Source organism: Mirounga leonina, unplaced genomic scaffold (genome assembly GCF_011800145.1).
Source record: "Mirounga leonina isolate KUSES-001 unplaced genomic scaffold, KU_Mleo_1.0 Mir_166, whole genome shotgun sequence".
In the NCBI taxonomy this organism is placed as follows: Eukaryota; Metazoa; Chordata; class Mammalia; order Carnivora; family Phocidae; genus Mirounga; species Mirounga leonina.
Genome location: NW_023270418.1, coordinates 37,875,625 through 37,891,373, shown reverse-complemented (window position 1 = coordinate 37,891,373; position 15,749 = coordinate 37,875,625). Strand labels below are relative to the sequence as shown.

The 15,749-nt window shown below is 66.1% G+C and overlaps 2 protein-coding genes across 5 annotated transcripts; one reads left to right on the top strand and one right to left on the bottom strand.

Annotated features, from left to right (window-relative positions):
* Positions 1 to 174: 174 nt before the first annotated feature.
* Positions 175 to 7,434, top strand: LOC118016344 (USP6 N-terminal-like protein). The gene is made up of 10 exons (XM_035013775.1): positions 175 to 183; positions 526 to 562; positions 850 to 929; positions 1,262 to 1,369; positions 1,747 to 1,868; positions 4,488 to 4,536; positions 4,920 to 5,040; positions 6,054 to 6,119; positions 6,578 to 6,664; positions 6,931 to 7,434. Exons 1-10 carry the CDS (start codon positions 175 to 177, stop codon positions 7,032 to 7,034), a joined length of 783 nt encoding a protein of 260 aa, XP_034869666.1. The 3' UTR covers positions 7,035 to 7,434.
* Positions 7,435 to 9,044: 1,610 nt separating this feature from the next.
* HRAS (HRas proto-oncogene, GTPase) lies at positions 9,045 to 12,252 on the bottom strand. Of its 4 annotated transcripts, XM_035013663.1 has the most exons (6): positions 12,119 to 12,252; positions 10,793 to 10,953; positions 10,423 to 10,601; positions 10,140 to 10,299; positions 9,963 to 10,044; positions 9,045 to 9,477 (listed from the first exon to the last, which is right to left on the bottom strand). In XM_035013663.1, exons 2-5 carry the CDS (start codon positions 10,901 to 10,903, stop codon positions 9,982 to 9,984), a joined length of 513 nt encoding a protein of 170 aa, XP_034869554.1. In that variant the 5' UTR covers positions 10,904 to 10,953; positions 12,119 to 12,252; the 3' UTR covers positions 9,045 to 9,477; positions 9,963 to 9,981. The 4 variants fall into 4 exon arrangements, with proteins under 4 accessions (XP_034869554.1, XP_034869552.1, XP_034869551.1 ...); XM_035013661.1 differs by lacking the exon at positions 9,963 to 10,044 and having other exon boundaries at positions 10,793 to 10,956; positions 12,119 to 12,249; XM_035013660.1 differs by lacking the exon at positions 9,963 to 10,044 and having other exon boundaries at positions 12,119 to 12,249.
* Between the last annotated feature and the right edge of the window lie 3,497 nt (positions 12,253 to 15,749).

Sequence of the window (15,749 nt, the reverse complement as noted above, 5' to 3'; positions counted from 1 at the left end):
CCGGGTTGCTCCTGGGGCCTCAGTCCCTCCCCGCCCAGGAGGGGTCCCTCCCTAGCCATCTGGAGGGGTCAGGGGTGGGCCATGCTCAGGGCTCTGACGAGACAAGGGGTAGACATGGGCCAGAAGGACAGAAGTGACCGACAAGAGGGGTGGCGTCAGGGGACAGCAGGGGTGATGGCCAAGGTGAGGGAGAGGCAGGCTGGACGCTGAGCAGTCAGGCCCTGTGAAGGCATGGGGTCCTCAGTCAGACGGGCCCAGGGGGCACCTGGCTGCCCTGACAGGTCTTGGGCTGGCCCATCCCAGGATGGGGGCAGTCACCTCATGGGGGCTGCTCAGATGCCCCCGCCCGGCCCACCTGCCGGCAACAACCCTTCTCACAGCCCCAGGCAGGACGCTGCCCCGCTGTGAGAGGGCAGCCCCTGCCCTCCCTGGGGTCAGCCCACCCCTCCTGGGGCTTCTGGCCTGAGCCTTGGGGCTGTGGGGCCGGGGGCCCAGTCCTCAGGCTCTGCTTCTCTTGCCTTCCAGGGAGGAGATGCCCGGCCCCAGCCCCCACGAGGCAAAGGTACAAGCCTGTCCTGGGGCTCGGGCAGGACGTGCTGGGTGGGCATGGGGCCAGGGGACAGCAGACCCGGTCCCCAAAGCAGTCCCAAGGGCTGTTTCACCAAATCCCCCATCCCAGCACCCGATGCGCTGCCGGGGCCAAGCCTGAGCCCCGGAGCCGCGGTTAGCGGGAGCGGCCCTGTACCCCTCGGGCTCTCTGAGTCTGTTCACATGAAGGCCCCTGGACGCTGCCCGGGCGCCAGTCTACACAGCGGGCGGCTCATCTGCTGCCCTCTTGTCTTGTTCCAGCAACTTCGCCAGGAGACCCGGAGAGCCGACAAGTGGGTGAAGATGCTGAGGAACTGGGAGCACCACTGGTCAGCGAGAAGGTGCGGCGCTGCGTGCCCGCAGACGGCACTGTGTCCCAACGGGGGGGGGGGGGGGGGGTGCGTACAGCCCTCAGCCTCCCCCCAACCCCAGACCCCACGAGAGTCCCCCTGCCTGGGGAGAGTCTGCTGCCCGAGCCCAAGCCTCCCCAGGCCCAAGGAGGGCACCAGAGGGGCCGGCAGGTCAGGGCCACTGTCCCCTCCTCCTTGTGGGAGACCCAGCCTCTCTGGAGACGCCATGGAACTAAGACCAGAAACTTCTCGAGGCCTCGTGCTCCTGGGGATCACAGAGCCGTCCCGGGCCTGGCTCAGCAGCGTTGCCTTCTGTCCTGTAGATGCATCGTCGGGTGTATAAAAGGGTCCCTCCGCAGGTGCGAGGTCAGGTGTGGATCCTCCTGCTTGATATTGAGAAGGTGAAGTCCACCAACCAAGGGGTCTACGAGGTAAGCCCTTCCAAACCCGGCAGAGCCATGGCCCTTGGGTGAGGCCTTGGCGGGAGCTTAGGGGAACGCATGGGGAGAGGCGAGCTCAGGCCCCAGGCTGGTCTCAGTCCTGGAGGACGGGCCCCTGTGCGGGGGGAGGGGAGGAGCGTCAGGCTGACCATTGAGAGTCCCCTCCCCTCCCAGGGCTGCTGAGCTCCAGGCCTGACGCGGGCATCACGGGCATGATGGGCCCGTGTGCGGGGCCCCAGCCTCAGAGACAAAGGAGAAAGGTGGTTTCTGCAGGACACACTCATGGGGCGGCTAGCGGCGCTCCCTCTTCGGAGGGCAGCTGGGGACAGTTAGGCTCCCATGTCCTGAAGCTGGCTCCTCCTTCCCAGTTCTGCCCACAGAAGATGAAGGAGCAGGCCCAGCTCTTCTCCAAGGACATCAGGCAAATTGACCTGGACGTGAACCGGACCTTCCGGAACCATGTCATGGTCCGGGACCACTATGGGGTCAGGTGAGGCTGCGGGACAAGCAGGGTCTGGGGGCCCCAGGGGACACTCTGGGGGTCAGGGGTGGCCCAGGGGGCTTCTGGGTGGGCAGGGCGGGCTCTCTGAGGAGAGGGGGACGTTGGCAGCAAACACAACCCGGCCGCATGGGAAACGTGCTTGGGATGACCCAGTGGCCCCCTCCCCGGGTCTGTGTCGATGGGGAGGGCGCCACGACGGGGCCTCGCCGCGTCCCTGTGTGAGCGGAACCCCCAAGGTTGGCGTGGAGCTGCTAGTGAGGAGCTGGCAACAGAGGGTGGAGGCCATGGGTGGGGGCGCTGCGGGGCTGGGGGCCGGGCAGCACAGCCTCGGCTGGACGAGGACACACATGGACCGATGAGGGTCACACGGGTCAAAGGGACAGCCACTCGGTGTTTTCCTGCATGTATTTGCATTTGATGGTAGACAGCTGACACTGTACAGATCAGTGGTATGATGAACCCCCAAATGCCGCCCCCGGTGCAGCCCAGGTCCTGTGCTCACCAGCCGCGACCCCAGCAGCAAGTGTGTCCCAGCAAAGCCCAGACCTCGGGCCGACACTATCTATAGTCATCTCCGTATGCGCCTTAGAAACGGAGGTTCCCGGTGGAGGCTGCCCCCCCCACCGGCTCCAGCCTGCAAGGAATTAGTGCAGCGCCTCAGTGTGCGGACGGTGTTGGCGCCTCCCCGGCCCCCGTCGGGGTCTCTGGACGGTCTGTCCTCCTCAGGAGCCCAGGTTTGGTGTTGAGTCGCCAGGTGCGGGGGAGACCCCGACGATGCGGGGGCCCAGCGGGAGGTGGGGAAGGCAGTGTGCGCCCAGACAGGTGGGGTGCAGCCGGATCGCCGCGGGAGAAGGCGCTCTGTCTGCGCGGCCGGCGGCTGGCGGTTGTGCTTCACAGCCCGGGGCCCTGGGGAGGCTGACCTGGAGGCCGGGAAGGGAAGGCTGGCAGCTGCCAGGCAGGCGTGGACTGAGCCTTCCAGGGGGCCATCCCCAACCCGTCTCATGAGGAGACGCCGACGTTCCCCCACCGAGGGGGGTGCCTTGTACGCCGGAACCTGGGTGGCCGCTGCGTCGGCCTTGGCCCTCAGAGTGCGGCCAGGTCACGGCTGACCTGTGACGCCTGGTCCGGGGCGAGCCAGCCTCCGCAGCCTGATGCCCCCAGGCACCACCCCAAACCCCCATCCCCCTATGACTACTGCGCCGCGACCTCACACAGAAGGGCCCTGATGTGAGGGCGGGCCCTGCCCGGCGGCACACCTGGGCACAGGATCGTGAGGTTTCTATAAGGGCCTCTCGGTGAATAGTCTCCACTTCGGCCGAAAGCAGCCTGTTCCTTCTGTGCACTCGGGCGCAGCTACATTCCCATGTGGGATTCCAGGTTCAACCCTTACCCGCGTTACAGGGTGGTGGTAACGCATTCTGGGCATTGGAAAACCAGAACGCCAGAGAAGGGACAGGCCGTGGACACGGAGGAAGAGGCTGGTCAGCTGGGAGGAATAGGCAGGAGAGGAATCGTGGACAAGCTGGGGTTTATCTCAATCACAAACTTGCCCTCTGCAAAGACACCATTCAGAGAGCAGGGAGGAAAGCTACAGAGCGGGAGAGATACTTGGAATGGCACATCTAATGCGGGGCCCTTGCCGACCGAGGACAAGCCGCTCTGTGATGGAACACATGACCCGACGCACAGTGGACACAAGACCTGAACAGACACTTGAGCCAAGAAGACGCACACGCACACGCACACACACAATGTGCATTCATCCAGGGTGTGTCTGGGGACAGAGCTGAGCCTTCGTACCACCGCGAGACATCAGCGCCCGCCACACACCCCGGTCAGGAAGGCTGGGGGCACCCAGCGCTGGCGCCCAAGGGGGCAGCGGGAGCTGGGGTGCAGGGTCATGCAGCCACGCTGGACGGCAGGCTGGCGGCTTCTTAGAGAGCTGAGCAGAGCCTCACCATATGCCCCAAAGTGCTCACCGTTACTGACCCAACTGGTTCGAAATCTTTTATCCAAGTAAAACCTGCGTGAAGGTTCTGTGCACAATGACTCAATCTGGAAGCACCCAAGCTGCTCTTAGGTGAACAGACACTGGGATTCCAAAACAGGGAATACGCTTCAGGGACACACAGGACCGCGCTATGGACGCGCTGGATGCTATGGGAGCACCTGGGCTTCGTTTGGCTCGGGGAAGAAAGCCAGATCCTATGGTTGCATTCACAGCACCAGGAACAAGCCAGACCACGGGGAGGAGAAGCCTCAGGGGCTGGGGGAGCAGTGCAGGGGGAGCGCCTGGCCACCAAGGGGCTGTTCAGGGTGGGGCAGTGGCCCCAGGGCTGGAGCGGGGAGCTGGGGGCTCAGTGAAAACCCAGGAGCTGCCCATCCCACAGCGGGCACTTTCATGGAGGCAAACGGCAAACAGCAGAATGAAAATAAACTCCATCCCATGGTATGTCTGAGCTAGCTGCCGGTCATTGTGTGGAGACCTGACCCCATAGACACGTCAGCCCCCGAGCTGCCCTGAAGACCCAGGTCCGTGGGGCTGCGTTCCGCACCTGGCCGGCCTCGCTCGGACAGGAGCAACCCACCCTGCTCTCCCTTTCCTAGGCAGCAAGCCCTGTTCCATGTGCTCTTGGCGTATTCTGTCAACAACCCCGTGAGTCTACAACCCCGTGAGTCTCCCCGCTGCCAGGCCTGCTGCCCCGCGGGTGCCCTTTGTCCTGCGGATTGCTGACCAACCAGGACACGTAGCCAGGACTCCAGCTCCCATTGTCCCAGGGGCACGAGGGAGGGGCTCTCGACTCTAGGACTGAGGCCGGGGCTGGGGTGCAGACCTGACTGCAGGGGGAGGGACGGCCCCTGAGTCCGAGCGCTGGGGCTGCCAGGTACTCTAGCGTGCATCGCTGTTGCCCTAAAACTCGGGTCTCGATCCTGAAGGGACCAAACTGGGAATCAGAACCTGAGCAGGGAGGGAAGTTCCCCTACCCTGACCTCCACCACGTTGAGGTGGCCACGTTCCATCAGGGTTGGCTCTTGCAGGAGGTGGGCTACTGCCAGGGCATGAGCCAGATCGTGGGGGTCCTGCTGATGTTGCTGTGCGAGGAGGTTGCATTCTGGGCGCTGGCTCAGCTGATGACCACGGAGAGGCACGTCATGCACGGTAGGGGCTGGCAGGGCGCCTGGATGGGACCTGGAGCTCGGGACAGGCCCCCCACAGGGCAGCTCTAGCAGCGGGGCAGGCCAGGACCCCCACTCAGCCCGCCTCCCCGCCGGCAGAGGGCACCGCCTCCCCGGGGGGCCTTCGGGGTCCTGTAGCCTGGCCACTGGCCCCACCATTTGCAGACCATTCTCGCATTCCCACGGGTCCTGCAGCCTCCTGCCTGGCTGCCGGCCTGCCCCCCAGGCCCCCTTCCAGCCCACGGCCAGACGAAGCCCAGGTGGCAACATCTACTGCTCCCATGGCCCCAGCCTGGATCCCAACCCAGGAGATGGCCCTGCACGCCCCCGTCACCCTCCCCGTGGGCGGCACTCCCTGCCCCTCGGGGCTGGGGCCCCCTTGCCCCTGTGCCACCGCCACAGCAAAGGGTTGCCGGGTCAGCCGGGCCTGGTCCTCAGCCCGGGGCCCCCACCCAGCGGGGTCTCTGTGAGGAGGAGGGTCCTCTGCCCCTGCCCCCCAGGCCTGGCCGGCAGTCCTGCTGCCTGGGAAGAGCAGGGCCAGCCAGGGCTCGGGAGGGCTGTGGGCACACTCTGCAGTCAGGGCATGGGAGAGGAGACCCCTGCCAGGACTCACCCCCCCACACCTGGTGCAGGAGAAAGCCCTGATGGTTAGGGGGCCTGGGGCCTTCTCAGGCTTCTTCATTCCAGGGCTCCCCAAACTGCTAAGGTTCCAGGCCCATCACAGCCTTATTAAAGCACAAGAGCTGCCGAAGCTAAAGAAGCACTTGGCAAGTAGAAGCTCCCCAGAGGCCCTGTCCCCATGGCCTGGGGCTGGGGTGGGGGGCGAGCAGAACCCTGCCAAAGTGGCCCCGTCCTGTTCCTTCTCCTGCTGGGCCCAGGGGCGTCCTCAGGGCTGAGCGGGGCCTTGGCGAGTGTGTCCACCTGGCTCCATGGGGCCCTGGCCCAGGGGTTTGGGGCCGCTGGGTGGGTCCTGAGCACCTTCCACACTTCCGTCAGGACGAGGAACAGATGTGCACTGGCATTTACACCGCCAAGTGGTTCCTCCAGTGTTTCATCGACCAGGTAAGGCCACCCAAGCTGACCTGCTCCCTGTTCTGCTCCCTGCCCCTGGCCCCCGGGGAGGCCCCAGCTGAGCCTCACTGTCCAGGGCAGCCAGACCCAACCCGGAAGCCCGAAGGCTGAGGCTTGAAGCCCAGACCCATCCTGGAGAACCCGAGACCCCCTTGAGGTGGTTCTGGGGGACGGGCTAGGCCCACCTCAGCTCCCCCTGGGAAAGTCAGGTCAGCCTGGGGAGTGGACAGGCCCTTGCCCCATTCCGCAGCCAGCCTGGAGTCCTCTAAGGGCCTGTGGCCCCCGAGGGTGGGGCAGAATCTGTGGCCCCCAGGTTTGCGGGTCGTGCTTGCCAGGCCCTTACCCCCTGGGGTCGTTTGGAGACCCGACAGGAGGGGCTGGGGGGCCTCATCTGATGCAGCCAGTGGGCCCCACCGAGACTGCCCCTCCCACACCTGCTGTCCCCACAGACCCCCTTCTTGCTCATTCTGAAGCTCTGGGATGCCTACATCCTGGACAGGGAGCCATGGCGTATACCATCCTCAAGATGTACAGCAGTGAGCGAGCCCGAGGGAGCCCAGGTGTGCCCGAGGAGGGGGGGCTGGCCCACCACCCGAGAGAGGTGCAGGCCTCAGTGGAGGACGGAGGCCGGCAGGGGGCTGGGCGGGGCACCCCGGAGAGGAGCAGCCTGCATGGGACCTCCCCCTGCCACGGGCAGCCCGTGGCGCTCCTGGGACAGCTGGACCCCAGCAGCTGTCCATGGGAGGCACCCTGGGGTGGCAGGGCAGGGTCCCTCTGGGTCTGACTCACACCCATTGCCCAGAACGCCTCCTGAAGCTGCCCCTGGAAGGTCTTCAGGAGTTTCTGCAGGACACCCTGGCCCAGCCCTGGGCCCTGGAGGATGAGGTGTTGCTCAGACACCTTTGATCTTCCATGGCCAGCTCTGAAGGATAAGTGCGACCTGCCCCCTCCAGGTGGGCTCAGGGCCCCATCCCCTCCCGATTCACCCTCCTGGGGCAGGACACAGGGGACAGAGCTCCCGGGGCTTTCCTCCTCATCTCTGTCCCTCTCCTCTTCTGCTCCAACCTTGGGGAACCCAGGCCGGGGCCGGGCGTCCGGGCGCTCACTGCAGCGGCTGGGCACCAGCACCTGGAGGGCTGTTGTCAGGGGCAGGCCAGGGTGGACATGCAGGGAGCCACGAGCACACGCTGGGCCCCAGCCAGCTGGGGACAAACAGCCTGCTGGGGACGCTGACGCAGCCTGCCTCTTGGCAGCCGGTCCTGAGGAGTTCCCCACGAAGCCCCTGGGCCTGGAGGAAGTGTCCCCGGCACCCAAGCCCCGCCTCCCTTCTTGTGTTGAGACGCTCCCCAGAGTGGACGGGCCAGCCTCCCCGGGCCCAGCCACCCAGCATGAGCAGCCGGGACCCCTTCCTGGCCAGGCCATCCTCAAGGCCGAGGAGCTGCTGCAGGAGGGAATGTCCATGGAGCCCTCAGCTGCACCCCTGCAGCCGGGAGGGCCAAGGGCCCAGGTTCTGGCCCGGCTGCCCCCAGCCCAAGACCCCTTGCTGGCCCAGCTGTCCCCTCAGCAATGGAATTCCCTCCCCAACCTCCCGGTGCACCAGGAGGGTGCAGGCAGGTGGCCCCCCGACGTGGGCTCGAAGCCACAGCACTGGGTCCCTTTCCGTTCAGCCCCTGCCTGGGCCACCCCAGTGGGCACACCACAGACCAGGCCTCGGAATGCCCCTGGGACTCTCGGGAAGGGGTCCCCCCAGCCCAGGAAAGAGGAAGCTGTAGGGCCCAGGACACCCTTCCTGCTCTGTGGCCACTGCAGCTCATGCCCTTCTCGGGGGTGACCAGCACAGCCGAGACAGAGCCAGGGCCGCGCTGAGCCACAGCCCCGAGGCCCCGCACCTGCCTGGGACCGTCCGACCTCTGCATCCACAGGGCTGCTAGATGCTCCCTGGCCTCTGGAGCAGAGCGTGATGCTGAGCGTGGGGGCCCTGGGGCTCTGGGCAGCCAGCACCATGCCCTGCCTCAACACACTGGCCTGCCTGGACGGCGGCAACCCCTCCAGGAGCACAAGTCCCTGAGCTGGGGGGACCTCAACTGGCCTGGCCCCAGGCCCTGGGGGGGCAGAGACGACACGAGCCCCCCCCACGAACAAAATGAAGACGGATGGGACGGAGCCCCCCGTGGCCCTGGCCAGTGCTGGGTTCTGGCCCAAGCCTGGGCGAGCCCTCTCAGAGCTGTGTGTGTGTGGCCCCCTGGGACCTGGGCATGCCCCACAGATCCACGTCTCCGACCTAGGGCAGCGCTGGGAACCACCGGCCACCCCAGCTAAGGCTCAGCAGGCGCAGGCCGGTGGGGCCCCCCCTCCCCCTCCCCCACAGCAGGAGGCAGGTGCCGCCAGAGGCTGGCTCTCCGAGTCACCCGGCAGCAATGGGCAGAGGCCGAGGCCATGCAGACGTGCTGGGACCCTGCCCGGGAGCCCCAGAGGTCCAGCTCAGGTCGGCCATCCTCAGCACCCGCCTCTTGGTGGCCCCAAACTCAGAAATGTGCCACCCCCCGGAGTCAGCACAGGCTCCAAGGTGGGGGACACGAGCGCCCACGCCCCCCTGTGATTTCAGCCTTCCCCTAAAGAAGCAGGTCTCCCTCCCCTAAAGAAGCAGGTCTCCCTCCCCAGAGGAAGGCTTGCACCCTTGGTTCTGAGCCCGTTTGCTGCTGAAAGTTCAATAAAGTGTTGTGTTAAAACGCAAAGCCAGCCTGGTCCTGCGGCCCCAGAGCTGCGTGCAAGAGGCGCTAGACAGCCAGCCAGACAGCACAGGGTGGCTGGGCCCAGGCCGCCTCACCAGCCCCTACAGGGGTCCCTGCAGAGGGGCCTCCGGGCAGACAAAGCTGAGGGTCCCAGGTGCCTTCCAATCTCGGCCAGACGCCAGGGTCAAGACCATCCAATAATTTACTGCGACTCAGCCTGTGGCCAAAGGGCCAGGACGGGGCTGGGAGGAGAGTGACAGCCAGGGTGCCGGTGGCCTCAGTTCACCACAGTCTGTGCAAAGCGTCCTGGGAGGTCTGCAGTCACTCTGTCCAGGGAGCCTGGGCTGGCCGGGCTCCGGTGGCACTTCCTTCCTTCCTTCCCCTCCTCCTTCCTCCGTCGGCACCTCCTCCCGGCATCTGGCACCTCCACGCCCCCTGCCTGCGCTGCTGGGGCACAGAGGGCCTGCGGGGATGTCAGGGGGGGCCTGGAAGGGACGTCAGGAGAGCAGGCACTTGCAGCTCATGCAGCCTGGGCCACCCTCATCGGGCGGGCTCAGCTTTCGCACCTTGTGCTGCCGGATCTCTCGCACCAGCGTGTAGAAGGCGTCCTCCACGCCCTAGGAAGAAGGGGCCGGCTCAGAGTGGGACTCAGCCTGGGGGCCTGACAGGGGAAGGGGACCAAGGGACCCCGGCCTCCAGCTCATGCAGAATCCCAGCCCTTCCCCTCCCTCTCCCCATCCGACTCCCACACGTGGGCAGCCGGGCCCTGCTCATCCCACAGCCCCAGGGCTACCCCCATCAGGCAGCTCGCTCCTCAGGAGCTCCCCCACAGGGCGGGCCTTGGTCTGGCTCCCAGCTTGAACACCCCGTGTCCCACTCCTGTCTGACCTAGCAACCTTGTCCCCACCAGCCCGTGAAGGGGGCAGGGCCAACAAGGGCCCACGGGGCTCTCTGGGGGCCGAGGGGCCAGGGCCCCAGGGTCACCGCTCCGGCCTGGCTCAGGGCAGCTCTCTCCAGGGACCTCCGCCTCTCCCTGGAGCTGTGTCAGCCCAGACCCTGGGCCCTGGCCTCCCTCGCTGCCCTGCCGTCCGGGGACACTTACAGCGCTAGGGGCCGCTGGGTCACGGGGGTCCCGGAGGGTCCCAGAGGGTCCCGGAGCTGGAGCCAGAGCCAGAGCGGCTGCCCTGTGTGGGGGGAGAGGGGGCAATGAGCACTGCTCCCTGGCAGGGGTGGGGCGGGGCGGGTCCCTGGCTAGCTGTGGGGTGGGGAGCCGGCTCACCTGGCGAGTCTTGGCCGACGTCTCGATATAGGGGATGCCATAGCTGCGGGCAAGGTCCTGCGCCTGCCGGGACTCCACGGTGCGGGCAGCCAGGTCACACTTGTTCCCCACCAGCACCATGGGCACGTCATCGGAGTCCTTCACTCGCTTGATCTGCTCCCTGCAAGGAAGAAGGGGGCAGCCAGTCGCTGAGCTGCAGGCACAGCTGCATCCAGGCCCCGGACAGAGAGACACAAGGAGAAACAGGGACAGGGAGGCCCCTGAGGGCCGGCCAGCAGCTCACCTGTACTGGTGGATGTCCTCGAAAGACTTGGTGTTGTTGATGGCAAACACACACAGGAAGCCCTCTCCAGTGCGCATGTACTGGTCCCGCATGGCACTATATTCCTCCTGACCCGCCGTGTCCAAAATGTCCAGCAGGCACGTCTCACCATCGATAACCACTTGCTTCCGATAGGAGTCCTGCAGGAGGACAGTGCTTCAGGGCCCCCCCCACCTCTCCTAGGATGGGGCGATCCAACCACCAGCCCCTCCTGGGCACCTTTCCTGCCCCGCCCCCAGGTCCCACAAGGAGAGGATGCCCTCCTATGGAGCACGCAGAAGACAAGCCCACATCAGGATTCAGGGCTGGGGACAGGAACAGCAACACTCACCTCGATGGTGGGGTCATACTCATCCACGAAGTGGTTCTGGATGAGCTGGATGGTCAGGGCACTCTTCCCCACACCTCCAGCGCCCACCACCACAAGCTTATATTCTGTCATCGCTCCTCAAGGGATGCAGCCCAGGGCACTGTGGTGGTCTCCTGTCCCACCTGCTGAGGGAGCTGCACTCAGCCATGGCCCAGCCACGCAGAGCAGGCCTGTGGAGCACGCCCCACCCTTTGGCCCCAGACAACCAGGGAACGGGGGAAGCCGCCAGAATGGTGGCCCAGCCGCCCACCTGTGGCACCTCCAGCCCAGGGGTGGGAGATGGCCCCCACCTTCAGCTGCACTTATGGTTGTGAGAGAGCACGGAGCTGGCCCCCCAAAGGCAGAGCTGACAGCTGAGAGCATCTCCCAACCACGCACCCAAATTAGAAGTTGCTGGGTAGGCAGAAAGCCTGAACTGGAGGCCCTGCAGGCTGAGGTTACCAGACCCCTCCCTGCAAGAACAGGTCTTGCCACAGTGGAGCGCACAGAAGCATGCCCAGGCAGGCCAGTGCCATCCTACAACCGGCTCCGGCCCCACCGAGCATGTTGCTGCTTTGGACAAGCATTTACTGAGCGCCTACTGCATGCCAGCCGCTGTTCCAGGCTCAGCGTGACAGGCAGAGAAAGAAGCCCCTGCACCCTTCTCCAAGGAAAAGACCGGCACACGTTAAAATAAGGGGAACCCCGCGGTACCCTGTTACCATATGAGCTTTGGAGAAAAGGAGGCAGATGAGGCAGCCGGGTGCGGGGTGGGGCGGGGTGGGGCGGGGTGGGGGGGGTCCTGGTAAGCAGACTGAGAGGAACAGACCCAACGGAGGTGCGGAGCGGGGGCACAGGTGAGAAAGAATCAAAGCCTGGGCCAAGGCCTCCAGCTGGGGTGTCCCAATTTGTGAGGGTTAACGAGGGGGTGCCCTTGCTCTTGTCCCCAGTGGACAGTGATTTCCTAACCCCCGACTCGTCTGCTGTGTATCGTGATGGCCGCCTGGGGCCCGAGCCCTTGGGAGCGCGCCTTGCGACTAAAGGGGGGCCGCAGCGGACCTCGGTTCGGGGGGCCCCCCGCACGCTGCCCAAGAGCACTGCTGGGGCCCCACGGAGGGCAGGGCCAGGGACGCGGAGGCACGGCGCCCCCGCCGCCGCCCGCAGTCCCGGCCGCAGCGCCCTGCCCGCCCGCCCGCGGCTCACCTGCGCCCCCGCGCGCCCCGCCGCCGTCGCCGCGCCTCCAACGCCCCGAGCCGCAGCCCCGGTTGGGGCCGCCGCCCGCCCCCCACCCGCCCCCGCCGCACTCACCGCTCACTGGCGCGACTGCCCTCGAGGCCGGGGCCGGGGCGGGGGCGGGGAAAGGGGCCGGGGCCGGGGCGCGTGGCTCGCCCAGCGCATGGGCTCGGTCCGCGGAGGGTGCGGTTCCGGCTGCGGGCGGCGGGGCGCGGGCGGCGGACACTCAGGGGAGGGGGGTCGGGAGACGGGCGCACGCCCCGCCCCGCGCCCGTCCGTCAGCCTGGCGCGGCTTGCCATTGGCCGCGGGCGCCGGGCCCCGCCCCGGAGCCGTCCCGCCCCGTCCCGCCCTGCTCCGGTTGGCCGACCCGCCCGCCCGTCAAGGGCCGCGGCCGGGCGGGGCTTCCGGGAAACGGCGCGGAGGGCGGTGCCGGCCCTGGAGGCCCTCGTGGGCCGCGGCCTAGGGGGGCTGGGCTCTGCCGGGCGGGAGGACAGCGAGGGCGCGGGGGTCGCGGGTTCGGGGGCGACGGCTTCTCCGGAAAGGTTCCGAACTCTTCCGGAGGAATAGAGGCCCCTTAGGAAAGCGGGACCGCGGGCTGTTGTAGACTGGGGCGGGGTCGCTGCGGTCCGGCTCAAGCCCCTGCCCTGCCCGGGAGGGCTTCCCCGCGTCGCGACGGGCAGCCCACCGAGGGCCCACCCCGGAGCGGAAGGGCCAGTCCAGGGACGAGCCTCAGGGAGGGTGGAGGGTCAGCACCGCGGACGCCCCCCGGGCTGGGCGGGGGGGAGCCTGGAGCAAAACGGAGAGGCCCCCCAGGACGAGGGTCAGGCGCCCAGAGCAGGCCCGGGCCGCGCCGGAAGCCTCTGGGACCCCCAGTGGCCGGAGGTTTGACTGCCCTGCACCGTTCTTCCCGTCAGGTGGCTCCGGAACGGGAGAACCCAGTGGTGCCAACCCTGCAGAGGCTTACCGTGTGGCCCAATTTAACAAATGGTACCCAGCAAATCCCACCCAAAAGTTGCGCAAGGGGGTGTACTGAAATCTCCCCCCATCCCCAGCACAAACGCACCTTCAAAAAGACATGGTTTTAACATTTTTTAAAATTTCGAAGTAGTGCGTAAACACGCCCTTATTTACAAAGACAGAATGGTGCATTACACAGAAAGCCCAACCTTGCTTTGCTCCCGTCCCCTATCCCCTCCCGTGCCGGCTCGGTGCTGCTCTCTTGGAGCTCACCCCCTGCAGGCCGCGACCTCGGCGGACCCCTCCGGGGGCCGCCCCCGCCCCCACCACATCACCGACCCCACGTGCCGTGGCTGTGTCGGGTTGGCCGTCCCGCGCGCGGCGCGGTGGCTAGAACAGAGCCGGGCTTGCGCCCGAAGCGCATAGACGCGAAGTAAAGGCGTATAAATGAAAGCGGGTGGTGGCATCCCTCGCGAGTGTGGACACTCCAAACTCCCCTCCGGGTGTCCGGGTCTGCGTTTCCCTCGTCTTCAGGGGGTCCTTTGCCACAGCGCTTCCTTTTGTTTTGGCGTCGGCCACACTTGGAGGCGGGGGTACATCCCTCAAGGCCAGGGCCTCAGGGACAACCCTCCCAGCTGGGAAAGGTGGGCGCTGGTCTCCACCAGACACCGCCTTTTCAGGGGCGGACACCTGGCCGGACTGTCCGGCGCCCCCACCCCCGCGGCTTGATGGCGTCTCACCTCCGCCCCTGGTTCCCTCCCAGCCCACAGGGCGCCCAGCGCGTGGGGCCCTACCCTCCAGATCCCAAACCGGGTTGGCAGCTGCCCCGCCCCCGCCGGCCTGCCCTAGCAACCGTTGCTAAGGGGCGTGGCTCGACCGCGGAGGCACGGAGATTCCCGCGGCCTCATGAATATTTGAGTATTCAAACGACGCCCCGGCCCCGTTGCCATGGTGCCCAGGCCCCGCAACCCCGCCACCGGAAGAACGACCCCGAGGCGGAGTGAGCGCCCGGCAGCGGAGGGCGCCCAGGGCCGTGGCACCGAGACCGACCCCTCAGGTGAGAGCCAAGCACGCCTTTGGGCCTGGGGCCGCAGGCCTCGCTCTATCTCCCCCGTTCCTGGCGGGAAACTGAGGCCGAGGACGGGTCCTAGCACTGTCCCCTCGCGTTCATGCCCGGGCTGGGACTGTCTGTTCATGGCTCAGCCCCACCCTGCCCTGCCACTCTGGGAGCCCCACAAACCTCCCAAGTTGGAAACCTGTGGGCCTCTCTGTCCCCACAGCCCAGGCTAATGCCAGCCCCTGGCCTGGCTCATCAGCTCTCTGGGCCCCCTCCTCAGTCCCCACTATGGAAACTGCCAGATCCGAGTCTGGGTCCCTGCCTCCCTCTCCCCCGCAGGGGCAGGGCCTGGGGTCCCTCCTATCCCGTGACTGGGAACCCCTTGGAGCACGGCTAGGGGTTGTGGGCAGCGCCCCTGGAGGACCAGATTGGACATCTAGGGGTACCACTGAGTCTCCCACTGGCTTTGCTGCTTCATCCTAGGACCCTGAGACCTAGGCTCAGCCCACGTTGGAGGGAAGTGCCCAGAACATTCCAGGCAGACTTCTGGCTCTAACCCTAGAGATGATTCCAGGGTCAGGGGACAGGCCAGGCATCTGCAGCTTTAAGGGGCGCCTGGGTGGCTCAGTCGTTAAGCGTCTGCCTTCGACTCAAGTCCTGATCCCAGGGTCCTGGGATCGAGCCCCGCATCGGGCTCCTGGCTCAGCGGGAAGCCTGTTTCTCCCTCTCCCTCTGCCTCACCCCCTGCTCATGCTCTCTCTCTCTCTCTGTGTGTGTCTCTGTGTCTCAAATGAATAAATAAAATCTTAAAAAAAAAAAAAAAAAAAGGAGCAATGCCAAGTGAGCCTCGTGCAGGTGTCCAGGGACACCCTGGACAACCTCCCTTGGAGCCTGAGGGTGAGGGGGCTCAGGAGGGACAGGGTGCCAAGGAGGCCAGCCCATGAGAGATAGTCCAGAGTGGCAGACCCAGGACCCCTTTTGGAAAGAGGATGGAGTCAGTCACCATCTGACTGTCTTATCGGCCAGTTCAGGTCCCCTATCTGACCTAAGGGCCAGTGCCCATACTGACAGCCCCGACCATCTCCACAGCTGCTCACTTATGGGCCCTATAACCTCAGCCTGGCCTGTCCCAAGTCCCCTGGCACAGGGACCTGGCCAGGATGCCACCCCAACTCTCTCCTGCAGGTGCCACCTGAAGACCCATGCTGCCCCCTTATCTGGATGTTTGACCCATGGTGGGAAAAGGCAGCAGCTGCCTCCAGGTGAGGGGGCTCAGTGGGCATAGGAGTGGGTGGGGGGGATGCTTGAGAGCCTGGTCCTGGGCCCCCAGGCTTGGAGATCATTGGTGGGGAGGCACAGCACTGGGCCTGAGCCAATGGCTTGCTGCTGGTCACAGCTGACGGAGCAAAGATGACCAGGGGCCAACTGGCCCCCCTCAGGCACAGAGCCTAGGCAGGACCTCAGATAGAGAAGCTTGGAACCAGCACCCTTGTTGTGGACCTTGGGGGATGAGCAGAAACACAAGGAGGTGACCCACCCAGACCCCAGTGGGGTGTGAGCTAAGGCTGAGTGGGTGATGGCGAGGCCATCATGAGCCCCCAGGCAGGCTGAGACTAAGTGAGTGAGAGACCCATCAGAGCCAGGCAGGATGAGCCCCAAAGGCTTGCTGTGCAGGGTCCCAGCCAGGCTGC

What these genes read in the sequence shown, in the direction of transcription:
- HRAS (XM_035013661.1), bottom strand. Translation starts at nt 10,903, where the DNA reads ATGACAGAATATAAGCTTGTGGTGGTGGGCGCTGGAGGTGTGGGGAAG. An exon ending in AGTATGACCCCACCATCGAG is followed by an intron (nt 10,602 to 10,792) that starts GTGAGTGTTGCT and finishes GTCCTCCTGCAG; the next exon opens with GACTCCTATCGGAAGCAAGT. An exon ending in CGTCGGCCAAGACTCGCCAG is followed by an intron (nt 9,478 to 10,139) that starts GTGAGCCGGCTC and finishes CCTTCTTCCTAG; the next exon opens with GGCGTGGAGGACGCCTTCTA.
- LOC118016344 (XM_035013775.1), top strand. An exon ending in CGGGACCACTATGGGGTCAG is followed by an intron (nt 1,869 to 4,487) that starts GTGAGGCTGCGG and finishes TCCCTTTCCTAG; the next exon opens with GCAGCAAGCCCTGTTCCATG. An exon ending in CATCCTCAAGATGTACAGCA is followed by an intron (nt 6,665 to 6,930) that starts GTGAGCGAGCCC and finishes CCCATTGCCCAG; the next exon opens with AACGCCTCCTGAAGCTGCCC.